The sequence below is a fragment of the Boleophthalmus pectinirostris genome, unplaced genomic scaffold, assembly GCF_026225935.1.
Source record: "Boleophthalmus pectinirostris isolate CB_2022bp ecotype Guang Dong unplaced genomic scaffold, ASM2622593v1 HiC_scaffold_13, whole genome shotgun sequence".
Taxonomy (NCBI): Eukaryota; Metazoa; Chordata; class Actinopteri; order Gobiiformes; family Gobiidae; genus Boleophthalmus; species Boleophthalmus pectinirostris.
This window is the reverse complement of record NW_026571036.1, coordinates 11854188-11875301: the sequence shown is the minus strand read 5'-3', so window position 1 is coordinate 11875301 and position 21114 is coordinate 11854188. Positions and strand designations below refer to the sequence as shown.

The window sequence follows — 21114 nt, the reverse complement described above, 5'->3', positions numbered from 1 at the left end:
ACAACTACAACAACAACCACAACTACATCTACAACAACTACACTACAATAACTACATCAACTACTATTTTTTTTTTATTTATTTATTTTTCATTCATAAAGTATAAAAAGACATTGAGACATCAACAACATCAGACATACAAGAAATGAATGAAAGGGAGCAGAAAGAAGAGAAATCTTATGTTATCTGCCCCCCTACAACTAGAACTACAACAACTACAACAACAACAATAGTAATAGCTATAGCAATTTTTAAAAAATCCTTCAAAATCATCTTAATTTATCCTACACACTCGCCTGCTTTTGTAGCCTACCAAATCTACATTATTATTTTATTGTCTCTCTATGTAGTCAAAATATGTCTTTAAATCATTCTAGCACTCTGTATTCCTCTATAAAATTAAATTAGATTTTTTAAATAATTTTATTGATGTTGATTCTTTTAACTTGTCATCCAGACTATTCCATAGATCTACTCCTCTAACTTATGTGCATTTAATTTTGGTGTTAGTCCTGGCCTGATTTTTTGATATACTCCAGTTCCTCTCAGATTATAATCTCACCTGAATACAGTCTTTATGTTCTAGTTCTTTACAGTCAGATTGCGTATAAATGAAACTCAGATTAAAGTCTAGCTCCAGACAGAGCAGTGCCTCTAGTTAACATCACACTCAAGAGAATGTCGACGCCATTAGCTGCAAAGCACAACTTCATATTTCTGCCAGTGACCATTTATAGAAAAAAATAGCATCATTTGTGGACCAATTTATTCCTATCATTCAAATTCTTATGGTGGTAATACAAGTGTGTAAATAAATGTGTTTTAGTTAGTTTCACATTTTCATTTAACAAAACATTATATTAACCTTTGAATTCGTATTATAGTCTGTTAATGAAACACCTTCTTCTGCTTGTCGCGCTTGAGTTCTGATTTAAAGTAATGTGAATAGGCTGTGTATGTTTGTATTTTTTGGTTCGGTTCTGCGGCGCTCTCCCTAATGGCTGCAAAACTCATCATTAACTGACTTCTCCAGGCCTGGGAGAGTGGAAAATGTGTAGTCTGTGTGGTGAGAAAAAACGAAATTATCAAGTTCAACAGGCGAAACACTGTTTACCCTGAGAGACATGGAGGGGAGGAAGAGGAGAGGAGCGAGGGAAGAGGAGAGACAGAAAGAAAGCACGAGATGGTGGAGAGAAGAAGAGAGAGAGGGCTGTGGGAAAAGAAAGAAGAGAGGGAGAGTGAGAAAGATAGAAGGAAGGAGGGAGAGGCATGAGAGAAAGAAAGAAATGGAGTGAGAGGAGGAAGAAGAGACGAGCGAGGAGAGAGAAAGAGAGAGAAGGCAGAAATAAAGCAAGAGATGGCAGAGAGAAGGCAGTGGGAAAAGAAGGAAGAGAGGGGAGAAAGAGAAAAAAAAGAGATGAAGGGAGCGAGAAAAAACAAAGAAGAGGAGCGAGGGAGACTAGCGTGAGACAGAGAGGAAAGATAGAAAAGAGAAAAAGAGAGGGAGGTTGGAAAAGGAGGAAAGAAAGTGAAGGCAGAGAGAAGGAGAGAGAGGGTATTAAAGGGTTTAGAAGGAAGGAAGATAAGGAGTGAGAAGAAAAAGAGAGGGAGAGGTAGGGTAGAGGAAGGAGAGAGAGAGAGACAGAAAGAGAGAAAGGAACAGATAGGGAAGGGAGGAGGAAAGAGAAAGAGAGGGAGAGGAAAGGGTAGGGAGGCGAGAGGGAGAGGAAAGAGTAAGGGAGGGAAGAGGAAGCAGAGAAAGAGAGAGAGAGGGAAGCGGGGGTAAGGGATAGAAAGAGTTTAGAAGGAGGAGAGGAAAAAGAGAGAAAAGAGAGAGAGGAAAGATTAGGGAATGGAGGAAAGAGAGAGTCAGAGGAAAGGGTAGGGGAGGAAAGAGGAAGTAAGGGATAAAAAGAAGAGGAGAAGAGGAAGAAGAGAGAAAAGAGAGAGAGAAATGGGTAAAGGAGGGAAGAGGAAGGAGAGAGAGAAAAAGAGAGAGATTCAGATGACAGGGAAGGGAAGGGAGGAAGAAGCCGAGAAAGAGATGTAGAGGAAAGAGGGGGTAAGAGACAGAAAGAGTTTAGAAAGAGGAGAGGAAGGGTTACTGGAGGGAAGAGGAAGATTTGAGAGAAGAGAGAGAGGACAAAAGAGAGCGGCGAGGAGGAGACGCTCGAGGCTAGTGAACAGAATGATTTAGGAACAGGGTGGTGAAAAATGGCCGACCCGGGGAGCAGAGCCGTGGCGGGGTTCGGGGGCCGATGGTTGGAGGGAAGGAGGAAAGGAGGGAAGGAGGGAAGGAGGGAGGAGGGGGACGGAGGAGGGGGCTCAGACACAGACAGGAGATGACACGCCAGCGCTGGGGGCCGGCCGGGCGCTAATGAAATTCAGCGGTAGTACTAGATCCCTCCAAGACACAAACATGGGAGTCGGAGAGGAGTTCACAAACATGGACTGCAGCTATTTGCCAGTTGGAGTGATAAAAGTCTCGTCCCAGAATACACAGGCGCATTAGGGAGAGCGCGGAGACAGAGGCAGAGGGGCCCCGGGGAGGTGTCCGAGCAGCGGGGGGTGCTGTCGGCGGCGGCAACAGCGCACTCGTATCCCACGGACATATTTAAAAATCATAAACTGGATCTGCTGCGTGTATCTAATGGAAGAGCCCGGCCTCACGCTGGGCTCGGCTGTCATCATGTGTCGCACATGGTGTAGTTTTGTTATGTATTGGGAATATTAATGAACACTGTAGGTTTGAAGGTATCGGGAATATTAATCAGTTCAGTTCATCTTTATTCCGACTCATGGTTCATTTTTAAAACAGACAAGGACAGTAACATTACAAAACAATAAATATTTATGTTTTTAAAAGACAGCCATACCAGTGTCTCCAAATATTGGACTGAAATCGTATTGAACTGAATCTCATATCTGTGAGTGACAGTGAAAAACCACTGGGAAAATCAAGTGCCACAGGGGGGCGTCATTGTGTCCTTAGGCAAGACACTTCACCCACATTGCCTAGTATGAAACTGGTGTGTGCGTGAGTGGTGGTGGCGGTTGGAGGGACCGATGGCACAGATTGGCATTGAGTGTTGAGTGAATGAATAATGAACTGTAAAGCACTTTGAGTATCTTGAAAGGCACTATGTAAATGCAATGATAAATTTATATAAAACTAGAAAAGCACTCAGAGAGCGCAGACCTCCGCAAAGGACTACAGTCCCCCTCATATTAATTGTGTTTTCCATGAATATTTGTCTCGTATCTTTCAATTTGGAATATGAAAGAGGATCCCATTGTCCATCCCTGAGTCAAATTTCATGGGGTTTGGTCAATAATTAATCGAGATATTGAGAAACAAAATTTTTGGCCCCATTTACCACAATGTTAACTAAAATTTCAAAGTGATCCACCCCCAAAATGAAATCAGTTCTTCCTTTTCACATTTCCAACAAATCCTGAAAATTTCATCAAAATCGGTCCATAACTTTTTGAGTTATGTTGCTAACAGACAAACAAACAAACAAACAGACAAACACCGGCAAAAACATAACCTCCTTGGCGGAGGTAAATATATATATAAAATAATTAAAATTCTTAGTGCAGCTTGCAAAGTGTTCACTCGTGTAGTAACAAACATCTCCGTCGCACTCATCCAAGCATGTTGGCCTCCTCAAAAGCATGTTTTGTAATTAATCCAGAGCTGGGCTGCGTACACAATGTGTGTACAATATGATTTACACAATAACAACTTTTTGTACAAGAACCAAACTTACCCATAAGAGTATTTGAGTATAGAGGATCCTACACGGTCTATACGTATTATCATCATCTGCCATGTCCGCAGTGATGATATGCCCAAGATATTTTAATTTTTGTTGTAACAGACAAAACAACATTTGACAGGCAAAAGTCAGTATATCTTGTGCTTGTCTTCTTTGGTCCTGCCGATCATGACCACACTCCTGGTTGCATTATACTTTATATCATGCTCCACACCGTACACTGAACAGATGTTGAGTAGCTGCTGGAGATTAGCGGTGCTTGGATTGAAAACAACCAAGTCATCTGCATACATGAAATGATTCACAACAAGATTTCCAGCCACACAACCAGTTTGACATGTTTTAAGCTTTGTTGACAGTTAATCTAAATACAGATTGCTGACCCTAACTAGGGCAGAACACTGTTTCACTTCTAGCTACAATAATACACCCTTGATATTTCTGGCCAGTATGGAACAATATACTGGCATAGTGTGAAAAACAAACATATATGATATATCTCATATCTCTTGAAAAAGGCAAACAAAAAGCTGCAGAGTGATTTTCTACTCTGTGATCCAGAACACAGGACAGCAGAGATCAGAGTCAAGAGCAGTGTGTCTGATGTTGACAATAATGCAATACTTTGTGCTACTGTTTCCTTTGTGAGTTTATAATGTGACAGTGGAGTCTACAGTGAATCAGTCCACTGAGTCTATGGATTATCAAACTGCACATTTAAAGATGCACTATGTAACTTTTTTATCTGAATGTTCTACACAGTGGTTCCAAACCTTTTTTTGTCTCTAACACCCCGTAACCGTCTTGTCTCACACTCTGAGTACTGGTGATTCATTAGTAATTATAAATCTGTTTAGTTTCATTGCCAATTATATTTTTGTTTAATAAATATTATCAACAATATACAATGAGCAATGAAATATTTGCTAGAAAACTATGGAACAATTTAGCCAAAGCAAGAGCAACTGGCAAGCAGTTTTGCGCACATTTGTTTATGTTTTACAGAAACAAAACTTTAAACCACATGGCTACTTTGCATAAACTATAAGTGCTGAAAAAAGAGCTCCATCCTTGTGCCCTGATGTGGTCAGCTTCTGTCGGACTAAAGGACATGACTTACTCCGCGAAGCTCCTGACTATGGAAGCCGTAGTGCTTTGACAATCCATGAAGTGGTGCAGCTTCCAAAGTCTTACTAAAATTTTAGCGGAGTGCACCACATAAAATCAGTTCGAGGTCAGTAAGCACAACCAGAATTAATACATAAGGTGCTCCGGATTATAAGGTGCGCTGTCAATTTTTGAGAAAATTAAAGGATTTTAAGTGCTCCTTATATTCTGAAAAATACACTACATCATAATTTCCACAACTACAATCTATAGCGCATTAATGCCATATTCACTCGTAACTACACAGTTGATATGCTTATTCATTCAAATACACTTTTATTTTCTTCTTAGCCCACACACAGATTTGTTGCTGGCGGTCTCTCTCATCATGCCTGTATAAGTCCGATAATGATGTGTTTTGCAGGCATTAGGCACAGCAAAGCACAACCCCGACGCCTGGGAACACGGGGGAACAAACAAATTACAAGTGTGCATGCGAGCAGCAGTGCACAGTGTATGAAAAAGCAATCGGCCCGGGCCTCTAGATCCAAGATGGCTGCTATGTGACCTGACTATGGGGCGTCGCGGGCTCCTCCGTCACGTTAGCCTCGCCCATTGAAAGTGACAAGCTACTCTGTCAGAAGTAGAGTAATGTATGTATTATGGTAGTGTTTGGGGGAGTTCTTTGAGCGCATGACTTCCTGAATAATGAATGCAGTGGATGTTCATTGGTCCGTTAGAGCGATCTGTGGATGCTCATTGGTCTGTTTGAGTAATTTATGACCAGAGATACCCACTCCCAGGCTTTGTGAAGGTAGACACTGAAGGAATATATAAGGGATGTTTCACAGAATTTCTCTTGTGTTTGGCCCTGAATAGTACAGAAGCATAACAGCACAAGTATATTTATTGTAGTTTTCTGTCTCATTCTACTCTCCAGACGCTCCTCGATCTGTCAGGGTTATTGGCTTTGTCCTTGGCCAATCAGAAGTTTAGATTTTTACAGTTATGCTATCAAGCTAACAATATGTGAAACGGTAACAGTGAACACTGAAGTGAAAACCATTTCAGGACAGTTCATTACGCTTAAGTTTTATTGAGAGAAGGCGAAGGGTCTGCAGCACTTTTAACAAAGCAAATGGTGACTACTTTGAGGAATTTTCATATAAAAATAATTTTGTTATTTAAATGTTTTCTCTTTGTTACATAATTCCATACTTCTTGCATCAGGTATTTGTCTTCTGTATGATGTAAAATGTAGAAACGTAGTAAACAAAACACTGAATGAGAAGGTTTGTCCAGACATAGTACAACAGTATCTTCTCTTTCCAGAGAGTCGAGGGCTATCTGAAGAAAAGGCTAAAATATATACTGTGTAACAACATTTGTAACAGAAAACCAAATGAAATCATGTGCAAATGTTATTAATGTCAGGACCAACATGCAAAAAATTAAAGTTTAAATATTTAGAATCAATATTTTTGTAACAACTATGAGAATATCTTAATTTGTAGCTTTCTTTATTATTGTACATTTTTATTCTTATTTCAAGTGATAGTGCTAGTTAGATTAGATTAGAACTTTGACTGAAGTAATTTGAAGAAGTAATTTGACTGTGGCCCTTCCATACCTAGCATATGTATTTTTATTTGAAAGCCCTGTGCACTCACAAAGACATTAAAAGTTTCACATATAGCACCTCGACTTTGTAACATTTTCTACTAAGCAATTTGTTATCACATACCCACGTGTGAAATCCGATACTAAGTCCAACCTATATGAATTTAAATAATGAAATATAACACCAGCTAATTAATTGCAGCTCGCTCTGTCTTTGAGATAAGAGAATAAAACAGGAGGTGATCCGAGGTGAGGTGTTTTCGTACTCTGCTCACCGCAGTCACAGTGTGAAGTTGTAGTGTATTGTTAGTATATTCATGGAGAATTGTCACGTGGAAGCGCAGGTGACATAGGCTGGTGAGCTGAGTCTTGGACAGGATTGTACTACTTACTGTAAAGAGGGTTCGAGTAGGACCCGGGAGAGATTACAAGATTACCGTATTTTTCGAACTATAAGTCGCTCAGGAGTATAAGTCGCACCAGCCAAAATTTGACCAAACTCTCCATCTCACTCCAAATCACTAAATCCATTGAATTCTTCATCCTCAGTGTCATTTCTGAGCAACTCCACAACCTCCAGAGGTAAACAGAGCACTGCTTCCTCTTCTGCATAGCTGTTGTCAGACTCAGCATCAGTTCCAGTTAAAATTATTCCAGTCTTTCTGAATCCCTACAGGATGGTTTCGGTTGTTACTGAATTCACTTAGATTAAAAATTTTCAGTGGTACAAAAGTAATGGTGCGATCAACTGGCATGATACAGACAGCGGCTCTTTCTGTAGGAGACATGCGCAGTAGAGCCAAGTGACAGGAGTAATAGGAGCAGCGGATACTGACACACAAGCCTAGAGCGCCCTCTTGTGGCTGTCAGTGTAAAAATTTTGATATATAAGTCGCAGGACCACCAAAACCATGAAAAAAAGTGCAAACATATAGTCTGAAAAATACGGTACTCAAACATGCATGGGTGACATATACAATCTCTTCAGGTATGTTTTTGTTGAGGGAAAATGTTATAACATGGTAGAATGCTCCAAAAAGTCAATTTTGAGAAACAGGGAAATTAGTAGTCAGCTGTTTCTACAGGGTTCTAATCCAAAAGCACCTAAAGTTCGAGGCTTTGTTATTTACTCAGCAGGCTCTTGATTACGATGAAACACTGTGGTATGAATCTTGCTCGTGTCTGCATCTGTTTCTCATTGCTGTCCCTTTGAACGGCTACACCTCCAACCCTAAACCTCTGCTCCCCGTGGAGCCCTGAGTGACCAGCTGACCCCCTCATTACTGATGTGTCAGCACCACATCACCACAGCCAACTCAACAGGCACAATCTTCAAGGGAAACCACCTACAAGATGATTCATTATGCTGACATAGTTCCGAGGTTGGATCTTTTCTTCTGGTAGTTTCATCAATATTTGTGTTCCTTTTATGTAATCTAAATGTATTGTCAAGAATTTTCTTTATTTGTGTTTGGCTGGTCACTTTGTCCAACATGATCAAGCCTTTTAGAGCAAAAACACTGACAAAATTACATACTAATAACTACACTGTAATTAGCATTAAAGCAGTGAACAAAGATTTTTTTCATAATGCACATTTACTTTTATTTTTATTGTGAAAAAACAAATGCAGACAAACAAAAACAAGATCTGACTTGAGACAAATTAAATAACAGGCTCTTTGCAATAGATGTAAATAGTATGAGCTTGTGTGTGGGTGGGTAGGTATGTGCGTTTATTTTTTCTAGGACTTAAAATTGAACCATGCATTCTTTCAGTTTGTTCACTGTCTATTGATTACCAGGGTCAGTGTCACAACCATCAATAAATCAATAAACAGGTAGATTGGCACGACCATTTCTGACCCCGTACTTTTTTTTTTTTTTCTTGGTGTGTTTGATGTGAAGTGGTGCATTAAAAGGTGCTTTTTAAAAAAAAAAATTATACTTAAATAAGAATGATTCAGGTTCAATAACTACTTAAATGGGTTAGAATTATGGTTAGATTATTAATTAAGTAGTCTCTAAGCCTCAATCAGGTAGAGAATGTGGTCTTTATTCATACTTATTAGATAGAGCTCTGGAATGAATTATGCATTCAATTTTGTTAGTTTTAATTTATATTTTGACTCTCATATATACAGTAAGTCATAAGGGAAATTGAAAATGCAAACTTGTTGTTCATCTGACGCTTTATTTCTTGGAATTCTGTCATTTTTTAATAGCGTTAGGCGTTGTAAGTACTTTTTTACTTCAATCTAAACCAGGGGTGGGCAGTCTACAGCCCGGGGACCATATGTGGCCCTTTTAATCTTTTTAATCCTGCCTGCCGAACTTGAATAATAATAATAATAATAATGATAATAATTTTCAGGGTTTTCAATAAATAATAAATTCAATAAATAGTAAATGCTTTGGGGCTTGAAAGACAGATATTTAGTTGTAATGCTTTGTAATGATTTTCAATTATGGATTATTTCAATATTTTCTCTCATGAGGTGGATTACCAAAAAACTCCATCCGTCTGCTCCTGGTCCGGCCCTTCCGTCGAATTTTAGAACCCTTTGTGGCCCACGAGTCAAAAAGTTCAGCCTCTGGTCTAAACCCATTCGGTCATGATCCACGGGGTTTGTAGTCTATGTTTTGTTTTGTTTTGTTTTGTAGTGCTGCAAAATGACCAAATAAAACTATTACTACTACTACTTATTATTACTGTTTATTAAAAAAATGTTATTTGCACTCACGGCCAAACTATTCATTCTGTTGATACGGACAATTTAAATTTTCCATTGACATTTTGAGCATCCAACACGGCAAATACAAGAGAATACAACTATAATACTCTATGTTCAAGCTCGACTCTGCATTAACCATTATGCCCATACACCGATCTCCTCTAGCATTAGAAAACATTGTCATCTTAGCTGGGCTTTGTAATGCATTCTTGCGTCTATTGGTCCATCTGGAGTCAATCTACCCCTCGGCTTGAGTCAACAAAAGCGTACTGAAATGTGCGTGTGTGTTCCTCTTGGACAACCACAGGCATCGGAAATACCATCTCGCCCTATTTCTTTGTCCATACAACATCTTATTCTGTGTTTCTGCGCTTTCAATGCCAGAAGTTTGTTATCTTTTGTAGCAATCGGGGAATCCATTTCCTGAAAGATGAGTTTTCCTACCCCCCTCCAGTTGTTGTAGCGCCTGATGGCTTTGGTACATCGCACAACAAAATATGGCTCCGCTATACAGACATGCAATTCAGCAAAAGACAACAAAACAGTAATTGCGGTTATTCCATCATCGCTTTACATGGGGTTTCTTGAAAATTATTTGCTGAAAATGTAATTGAGAGTACAAGACAAAGGGACATAATGGCGGTAATGTATTAGAGCTGAAAAGGGTCGGGGAAAAACAACTTCTTAAATTTCAGAGGCCAAAGCGGACGGAGTAATGTTGTCAAGATACAACAACTAGCATGCCAGCAATGCCCCAGCACTTCCTGGTTCATGGAGATATGCGATCAGTTTTTCCCAAACTTTTTTGCTTTGGATCCATATTTTAAAAGTCACAAACCTTCACGACCCAAGTCAATAGACATTATTTGTAAATCACAAAATAAAGGTGGATTTTAGCATTATTGAACATTAATGAGGATATTTTATTGTTGACTGAACAATTAGTATTACTCATATTTTAAACAATGAGAAACAGTAATCAAACCAGCAATTAAATGTATCCATAAGTCACCTATTTGGACATTAAATGCAGCCCATTTCTTTTTCTTTTCAACATTCAATTGAACCAGCAAAATTGGAACAAAATACTCAATAAAATTATTACAAAAATACTTGAAATTATACAAAAAATGTCTTAAAATTTCAACATTTCTACTGAGATAGTTGGGCCTGTCTGTGTTTCAGTCCGGGTGCAGGAGGAGAGCGCAGCAGCAGATCAGGCGCAGCATTCAGTCTGTTTCTGTGCTTTGTCTTAAAATGTGTCAGAATTGTATATTGCAGACCTACATACAGATCGTGACAAGGTGACCCAAAAAAAATCTTTTGCGTCCCACCTGAGGGTTGCAACCTAGTCTTTGGGAAACAATGGTTTACATGACTTAAACTAGAATTTAGGACATAAGGTCATACATTTAGGACATTGGCAGCACCAGCTCAGTGAGCACCAGTAGCTCATTTGTCCGCTGATCTGAAGGTTGGCGGTTCGAATCCCGCTCTCGACATAGACATCATTGCTTGTGCGGCCAGATCCACTGACCCACAGGTTGATGGTGTGATTCCAGCTCCCACAGATGAATACTGTCTTGTCCTTGGGTAAGACACTTAACCCACCTCGCCCCCAGTGTCTGTGTACACTGGTGTATGAATGTGTGTGAAAGGGTGAGTGTGACCATTTACCAATATGGGTGATTACTGGTAGAAGTGTAGGGACTTAGACTTGAATTACCAATTCTCTCAAACAGAAAACACTCTGTTCCACCTTGTGATCCCATGTGGTAATACAGGGAGTGCTCCACTGTGTTTTTAAACTCCATACACTCCATTCCCTAGAATCGTTTGGATAATTTCAGATGAAGAATTGCCAGTCTCTGCTGTTAAATTGAAAACTACCACTTCATGACATCACAATGTAGAACAGAGCATTTTGAGCTTTGGAGATGTGGACAGACTAAATTATGTTATTAGGTTCTTTTTTCAGACCAAGAGTTTGTTTTCATACCTGACAGTTTTGACTGCTCACTAGTGGTCACAAACTCTTGGTCTGAAAATAGAACCTAATAACATAAATTATCGGACGTCCAAATGAACCTCCTTGGACTATGAACAGACTAATGATGAAAGGATTACTCCAACATGTGTAAATGAAACAAAACACAATTCCAAGTGAGGAGGTAACTACATTCTAACACGGCTTAAAGCTCACAAGGGTCCATTTTGCGTAATTTAATGCATTTTAAGCAAATCCTCTTCTATCTTGGCGTACTGCAGATAACAATGTTGATTATTAAATTAGCTGTAGATTATTCCAATAACCGATTAGTCACGATTAATCTGATTCCTGTCATCCTTAGCACTAGACCACTTCCCCTATTATATTTCCAAGTCTAATTAAAGTCCCATTAGCAGCGCTGTATCTCTCCATATAGATGACGTGTCTAAGGCTTATGTCTGCTTGTCCCGACCACTCTAACAGACTTAATCACAGTGTATGTACCTGTCGCTCCATGAGGGCCTTGGACTCCTGTCTTTTGTACCTGTGGAGGAGTGCGCTTTTGTTCTGCTCACTTGTAGCTGATATAAGACCACCCCCTGCCGCTGTATTGTCCTGATCTTTTGTGTTTAGCCCTGTTTCATTGGTTCTCAAGCTGTGGTGTGGGGGAGACTACCGAAGACCTGTAGACTTGCTTTGCTACCCTCATTTAGGTTCAAGTTGATTTCGTGCTGTTTTAGTCCAGGTTTTGGCTCAATCTTTAATGTATAGATTAATAATTTGGTTGTCTCTGTAGAAATGGGCTGCCCCGTCGAAATGAGCTCCCTGCAGCCTCAATGTGACGTCTATCAATCCAATAAAGTGAAATCTCCCCAATTTTACAACATATTTCTTCGAATTTATACCTTAGTTATGTACAATTTCAACTCATTTATATGAATATGCGTAGTTCATTTCGATAGTCGTATTTTGCTCAAATAGGGCTCTGACTAAAGGGAACACATATAAATATATTGCCAATTTAGCCATCGAATAATGCTCCCCACTGTAGAATCAACATTATTCACTCTTATATATGAATGTGGGCAGAGGTAACTCATTTCGACAGGCCTATATCTTCTATCAAATAAGGCTCCCACGATATAAGAGAAGGAAATGACTGGAAGCACTGGAATCTTTATATTAAATAAATAAATATCATAGGCTATAGTGTGAATTTCCTATTATAATACAGTGATATTTTATCTATACAGCGCCTTTCTAAACAAATTTAAAACATGGTAACACAATAAAATACGATATAATGAAAATGATAACGATAAAATCAAATATTAAATCCAAACTACGTAGGTATTCTGCCGCAAATCTAACACGCACATGTTGTTGCTGAACTGGTCGAAACAGACAAATCAATACACTTTTAAAATGTTACTTGTTACTCCACTTCTGCCTCGGGAGCTCAAATCGACGACATTTAAACTCTAACAGCGCTTAGGGGTCATGCACATGTGCAGTAGCACTAGGGAGCTCAAATCGTTCCAGTTTATTTAAGACAAAATTAAGTCTTGGCAATGTTTTTTTATCCTAGTCGATCAATAATTTTAAGCCTGAATACTTCCATTTTACATCCAGTTTAGTCCTAAGGTGCATTCATTCTGGTTCATACTGGTTTGATACTGGTTTTATTTTAGAATAGTTTTGTTTTCTTTTGGTCCTGATATAGTCCTGGTCTAGTGCTGGTTTAGTCCCGGTTTGGTCATAATGTTGTTATTATATATGTGTGAACTAGTGTTGATTTCAATACTAAGAAATAGACTCAATACTCAATACAGATTCCAATAAAATGATAACAAAAACACACTTTGTTTAGACAATAGAGCGTCATTTTCAACATTATGTAGTAGTTTGTTCTTTCTTATACAAGTCTACGTGCTCTTCTACTTGTTCTGATACAGCTCAAGATTGTTTTAAAGCTGTTCAGGAAAGGTTATTTGTGTCCTGTGAAAGTGACTGGGGATATTTTCTGTTGAAATCCTATATACCTTAACATCACGTTTGCTCAAAAATGAGTTAATGTCATTTTGGGGGTATTTGAGACCTCCTTTATCATGTGAATAAATATTTTGCAAAGACAAAAGGAAGTAAATGACACAGTTACTGCCTCAATTTTTGGCTCATGATACAAAAGCAGAGTACAGTAGCTGCCAAATAAGGGTCAAAGGTCAAATTTGAGCTCGATATTTTTTTCATACATGCATTTCTTCATTATAGCAACTAGATGTAAAATTTTGGGAGCCCTACCTATTATAATAAACTTTGAAGTAATTTTTCTCAGTTTGACACTCTGGTGAGTTAAGGTCTTTTGTCTTTGTAGGGCAGTATACAGTACTCAGCATATTTATTTACACATTTAATGCTTTTTTAAAATCATTTATACATTTTAAAAGGCCATTAAAAAGCACAGTGACACTATAAAAATGTCAGCGTAAGTCCTAGTTTAGTATTTCTTCGATTTCATTGTAATTCTCTCAATAATATTTGCGTTAGGAATGAAACGGTTGTTGTGTAAAGACGTATTTTTGTTACTTCACTTTCTCTTCTCTTCCCTTTCCATCTCCATCCCGCGGTTGCCATGACAAAGAGGATGCATCTTGTCCAGGTTGAGAGGGTTTGGTCAGAATTCTGAGAAAAGACAGTGATTGGAGCTCTCAGATAAACCCAGTGTGCTGAGAGGAGAGGCACTCATTGACATCTCAAGTAGAGCACTCACAAACAGACAAAGAGCTGCTCGTGCTCCGTGGATGTGTGAGAAGCAGGCCTGTCTCATTACACCCAATCACAACAACCAGGGAATATCTGTATAGAAGCCCACAGTGTAATCAGCACAGATGGATTACGGTACTTTCGCAAGATTCACTATAATTAGTGCACTTATTTTATTATGTAGTAAATATATTTTTACACTGTTTTCTGTAGCAATGTTTTATAATTCAGCTACTCAGTATTCATTGCAAGTTCTAAATGGAGACACATCAGGATGGGCCCAAATAAAAAGTCGAATTATCACATGCTAAGAGATCAAATTGCAGAGACAACAGCACCAATTTTAGTTTTTTGTATCTCTGACTACCTCTACTGATTTTTTTTTTAAAGATGCACAATGTAATTTGTCTGTTTCCATTGAGATGTTATTGTTTGCATCCAAGTGTCACCTGTAGACTGTATATAAAAGTAGACTAAACGAGTGTGACATCACCCATAGCGTTCAGTGCCGCTCAAATGAAGCTCGCGGTCATAACGGTTACAGGGGAGAATTTGGAGCCAGGATTTGTATTATGAATAGGATTTTTTGATGGATAAAATTGTGAAAAAACAAAAACATCAAGATGTAAAGCAGATTAGTACGAATATTTTAAGACCAAAATGATGAGGCTCAAAGCAGCAGTTACACAGAGAGGGACCACAATGTCCCAATGTAAGTCGATGGGAGCCAGGGTAAGAAGGAGCCACAAGAGCCGCATACAGATTTTTATATATTCATAGGTACAGTCCATGGTGACACCACAAGGTCAAGCTACAGATCAGTGAAGAGGCAAGCTGGTTCACACTAGCCAGGTTGGCCCCACCTAGTGCCTCTGCTCAATTTCATTTCTCTCCTGTGACTAGGTCAGGAATTGGAATACACTAGACAGTTTGCAAGAACCCCAGAAGTTGTAGACTGCGCACCGGCCAATCAGCAAAGAGCTGTGAAGCAATGATGTCAAACTCAAGCGCCTGTCTGGGTTCCTCTTGTGGTACAGCACAACAGTAAACAAAGCGTACGAGATGGATGTAGAAGCCATACATTCTGTGTTGGCAACGATTCCCGAGATCGAGGATTTAAAGCCGGAACAAAGAGAATGTTTGGTGAATTTTATCAAGGGGAAAGACGTTATTGACCTTCTTCCTGTGGGATTTGGCACATTACATTACATACATTACAAATAGCAGCGACTGGTTAAATAAAAAAAGTACCCACCTACTGTCGAATTCCACACACTTTTGCGTCACTGTATACACACAGATTTCCTCCCAAAAACTCTCATCTAAATGTGGAATAAAAAACGAAGACGTGATGCCACATTTGCAACATAACCAAAGTTGCAACGTGTATCTTTAACTGAATCTAGTATCTGTACTAGTAGTTTTAAGAATTGTAAATTTTGCAGAAAATGTAAAATGTGATTTTACAGAAAGACTTGTAAAATTCTAACCAAACATTGTAATATGGTGAAGAAATAGATGTAGTTGGAGCGCTCACTGGATCACAGCTGAAGTGAAATAATAATCAGGTGCTCTTCAAAAATCCCAAGTGCGCAAATAACTTCCGAATAAAAGCAGATCCGAATAAAATAATAGCAAAGTATATCGGAGTGCCTTGGATCTCCTGTTTCAATGTAGTATAGTGATTGGGTGCATGAAAGTTTAGTCTAATCTGAAATGTACAAAATACATCTTCTATTAAAAAAGGAAAAAAAAAAACCTCCCCTGTCCCTCTCCTCCTTTCCTGTTTGTGTGTTCACTCTCAGCAGTGAAAGTGGAGCTTCCTGGCCGGCTTTACCAACTCAGAGTAATGATGTGGACGGGAGCGCTTTATAGATATATTAAGCCCCCCGTCCCTGTCCCCCGTCCCTGTCCCTGCCTTTACGTCTATCTCCCTCCTCTCTGTTTTTATGGGACCATGATTATCTGGCTCTCACCCCCATTACCGCACAGGTTGGAGGAGCGCGGTGATAAATTTTAGGATCGTGCCGACACAGCGTTTCAGCAGCCTCTATACGACTCTTTCTGCGCTTTCTGTAGACTCAACAGAAATCACCAAAACAATCCACACAAGACCGGGGCTGTGACTTGTTCATGAGAGCTGTTATTAACATGTAAATCAGAATCGATCTAATTAAAGCGTTTTAAAGAGTTTTAAGGTGGATTGTAGCAGGTATATTTGTAATGAATAGTGTTGAAAAAGTTGTGTAGTCAAAGAGGATGTACAATTTGATATTTGATGAAACATTAGATTCGATTAGGTCGGTTAAGGGAAAACAGTGCAAAGATAGAAGACATACAGTAGGTTATCTGTTACTTATGTAAGGGTGAGTTGTCGTACAGTTGTAAGGACTATGGCATTGTTTCCCAAAGACTGGGGCAAGAGATTTTTTTTGGGTTGCCACGATCTGCATGTAGGTCTGCAATATACATATACATACATCTCCACGCAGCCTCCAGCTCCTCACTTTTTCAGCAGCACCAACTTGCCTAACCAATTTTCTGTGGGAAACACTAGTTACTGTTTTTCCTTGTTTAAAACTTAAGTACCGTATTTTTCAGACTATAAGGTGTACTTAAAATCCATTAATTTTTCTGAAAAATTGACAGTGCGTGTTGTTGAAGTTTTCAGCTTGTCCAAGAAAGGGTGGAAGTAAAAGGCTGGAGACCAACTGGATGTCTTATGCAGGAGAAGTTTATTTACCATCAATAATACGGGCCCAGGGGGGACTTGAAAGGTCAACATAGTTTGATTTCAAAAGAGAACATAGTATGATCTTTGAGTGTTCAAGCCCCTTGACTCTGCTTCCAGAGGAGGAGGTTTATAAAGCAAGTGGTGAGACTATGAAAGCCAGTAGGCACAGGTTAGACAGCAATATGCCACAATTTAGATAATGGTTTACAAATGGTGTGCCAATGGAAGATCATGGTGTAAATATAGTGTGTTTTGTGTGTCAATGTTAAACTGAGATGTACGTGGAAGATAAATTACTTAAATTTTCTAACAGTGCACCTTATAATCTGGTGTGCCTTATTTATTAATTTTGGTTGTGCTTTCTGACCTTGAACCGATTTTCACACATATTCCACTGAGTCGTGTTCTTTAGTCTGACAGAAGCTGACCGCATCAGGGGACAAGGAGCGAGCATTTTTTTTAATTTTTTATTTTTATTCAGTGCTTATATTTTATGCAAACGAGTCATGTGGTTTCAAGTTTAGTTTCTCTAATATGTAAACAAATGTGTGCAAAGCTGCATTGAACACATTATTACTCAATGTATATTTTGAGTCCTCAAAAAAGTCTCAAGTCTCATTTGTTTTGCTTAATGTGCCTTATAATCCGGTGCGAAAAATACGGTAATACTAATTGTTCAGAGAGACACAATCACTTGGTCAACAATAAAATATCCTCATTAATGTTCAATAATGGGCACAGACTTATTTTGTGATTTATGAATAATGTCTATTGACTTGGGTCACGAAGATTTGTGACTTTTGAAATATGGGTCCCCAGAAAAGAAGTTTGGGAAACACTGGACTATGGTATGATTGTAGTACTTTATCTCTCACTGTTTGAGTGGAGCTGTAGGAGCCTGCTGGAAAATGAGCTCCTCTGTCCCCCTATAGTCTGGTGCAGTGGGTGAGCAGGAATGTTAAAAAAAAAACACAAAAAAAAAACACTGAATATATAACTTTTAAATATTAAAGTTTAAAAGAAACACTTTCCTATTCTCTTTTTAGGCTACGTTTATATGATGACAGAAGATGCAAAAGTGGAAATAAAGTTGGATTGGAATTATCAATGCATTGTGATATTTTGTAATGTGCTGTGTGTTTGTGTGTGTCTTTGTGCAGCTCAGGGCCTATGGAGGTACCGTCATCTACAAAGTGTCCTACACAGTTGACCAGCAGGAGCAGACACCAATCAGAGTCACCACAGAGCTCGACATCATCATCGAGGTAAGGCCCAAGGATTGGCTGTGTTTACATGCACAGCAAAAATCTGATCATTATCTGATTTCTGGAGTTATCAGATTATTGAAATGTCATGTGAACAGTAAGATCTGATGTGTGTACCGTATTTTTCGGACTGGACACTTTTTTTCATGGTTTTGGTGGTCCTGCGAAAAAAACGGTAAACCCGGGAGCGTGCGCCCTGCAACTTTCCTAGAAGTCACTGGATGGATCAACAAAACTTGGACTTCAGTGACAACTGAAACCACCTTGTTGGGATTTGGAAAGGCTGGAATAATTCTAACTGGAACTGATGCTGAGTCTGATGACAGCTACACAGAAGAGGAAGCAGTGCTCTGTTTACCACCCAAGATTGCGGAATTGCTCAGAAGTGACACTGAGGATGAAGAATTCAATGGATTTTGTGATTTAGTGATGTTTTTCTTTTTCATTACGCATTTCTTGGCTGGTGCGACTTATACTCCAGAGCGACTTATAGTCCGAAAAATACAGTAACCGGATTTCTCTCTGATTGTTCAAACCTGTGCAAGTCAACACATGTCACCAGGTTTTTGATGATCAGACTTCGCTTGAGCATGTAAACACACACCAAAAACAGATTTAATAACTGGTTTCTGTGATTATTTTTTATCTGTAATATGTACCCACTCATTAAACTGCATATGGAGTACGTAGATACCACCATTAAAACTGTAATTTAAATTAGAATAGTTTGCAGTTAATCTTGCAGTCCAACTGTTTTTAAGACGTGACAAAGCACAGTGACACTATAAAACTAAATGTCATTACTGCTGAAAATAACACGAATAAAACTAAAAGTAAATTGACAACTTTCACAAACATTTCTACACAGTACACATTATACCACATTTGAACTGCAGAAATATGCCTTCTTTAGTGGTTGTTTTTTTTAGAAATAAAGTCATTATTTTCATCCAAGCCTGCACTCTCCAACGCTTCTGACAATGCCATTCCTTCCACTATACATGGTTCTGTGTGTAGGAGGCAACCCATGTGTCCATACTCCTACTGTCTAATCCTGTTTATATGTTCTCAAGTGCATCACATTATTCATCTCAGCCACAATCCACAGTCTCTTAAAACCACTAAATGAAGTGGTGCATAGAAGCTCGGAGACATTTGTGGATAAGGGTAAGAGTTGGCTGAGAAGTGCTGAGGTGTGCGTTAAAAATGCAGATGTTCAGGAGCCTCTGTTTATAATGAGCAGAGCTGGTATGATGTATGGCAGTAATAAGCAAAGCAGCCACGTTATTAGTTAACTGTTTATACCTCCTGTGTCACTAAACAACGCTGTACGCTGCACGGTACTCGACAATATCAATATTTACATGTTCTAACGCCGTGAGAAGTTAAAAATGTGTAGAGGAAATGCACTTGATCCAGTTTTTAAGAGTATACAAACGTTTTTCACAACTTTCAGAGGAAGAGTTTTGCCATCACAATCATTTTAGCAACAACTAGCATGCTAACAGAACACCAACCAGCATTACTTCTTGGTGTGCGGACAGTAAAAACGTTAAATTAGGTGCAGACAGATAGATTTTCAGTAATAACCATGGACACACAATGCACACATTAGCAAACACTGTCAAAAAAGAAAACTCCAGAAAAATATATACCATATTTTTAGAGCATGGAGTATAAATTGCACGAGCCAAAAAATGCATAATGAAGATGAAAAAAGCATATATAAGTTGCACTGGACTATAAGTCACACTTTTTGGGGGAAATTTATTTTATAAAATCAGAGACCAGGAACTGACATTTCATCTTGAAAGGCAAATTATAGTAATAACAATAGAACAGAGAACAACAGGCTGTTAACGTAACATAATAGTTCTTCAGACAACTATAGAATAAACAACAGAACAGAACAAGTTTACCAAACTCTCCATCTCACTCCAAATCACTAAATACATTGAATTCTTCATCCTCTTTGTCACTTCTGAGCAACTCCGTGACCTTCAGAGGTAAACGGAGCACTGCTTCGTCTTCTGTGTAGCTGTCGTCAGACTCAGCAGCAGTTCCAGTTAGAATTATTCCAGTCTTTCTAAATCCCGACAGGATGGTGCCGGTTGTCACTGAAGTCAAGGCTTTGTCAATTCATCAAATTTCTCGCTTACTCCAAACTTTCTTTCTGTTGCTCGATTACCATTTTCATCTGCATATTTCGCTACCTGCATCTTGTAATCTGCAAAACATAATGTTCTTTTTGGGGGCATCTGTGTTCAGTCTTCTCAGTCGTCTTTATAAGTTTGTTTTAAAATTTTCAGTGGTACATGAAGTAATGGTGCGATCAACTGACATGATACAGACAGGACAGAGGCTCTTTCTGCAGGAGACACAGAGCGCCCTCTGTTGGCTGTCAGTGTGAAAATTTTAATATAGAAGTCGCACCGGAGTATAAATCGCAGGACCACCCAAACCATGAAAACAAGTGCGACTTATAGTCCGAAAAATACGGTAGTTGATTTAAACACATTTAAACAAAACACATCAAACACATTTTTAGGAGCCTTTGATCAATACGAGTGTACATGGTCCTGTGGCTTCAGTTAGCGTCACATCCCCAGGCAATGTTGATGACATCGGCTGCAAAGTCTTAATAGCAACCTCTCCTCATCACTGCTGGTTTATATAAGAAAGTATATAGAAAAATAACTTGAATACGTTTACTAATCCACTAGAAATACTTAGAAGACAGGCGTAAATGAGCCCTGTGCAGTTGTGTAGTCTTGAGTGGGATATATTTAACAGCGCTGCGATGTGAGATGGACAGTCTGGGAGGAGATGGAAGCTGGAGGAGGCCTGGACAAGTGGCGCTCTTGTTGTCAACAGAAAGCCTCTCCAAATGATGACAATAATAATCCACCTACACGCTGTCAGTCCGCTATTCAGCCTTGTGCGTGTCCCTGTCCCCCCTTTGTGCCTTTGTCTCCGCATTTCCCCTGCTGTTTACTGTCTGCACATTAGCTACATCAGCCAAGTCAGCTATCATCACGCTACTGCTTCTTTTAGAATTGTGTTGATAAAAGCTAGAAAAATTGTGAATATTTGAATTTGACACAGTACAATAATCTCTA

At 39.0% G+C, this 21114-nt stretch overlaps 1 protein-coding gene across 1 annotated transcript in view; it reads left to right on the top strand.

Annotated features, from left to right (window-relative positions):
• LOC110156398 (laminin, alpha 2) overlaps nucleotides 1–21114 on the top strand; it is a 332216-nt gene that overhangs the window by 129329 nt on the left and 181773 nt on the right. Inside the window, 1 exon segment of the mRNA XM_055149659.1 lies at nucleotides 17891–17995. Within this exon segment, the coding sequence (XP_055005634.1) occupies nucleotides 17891–17995 (105 nt within the window).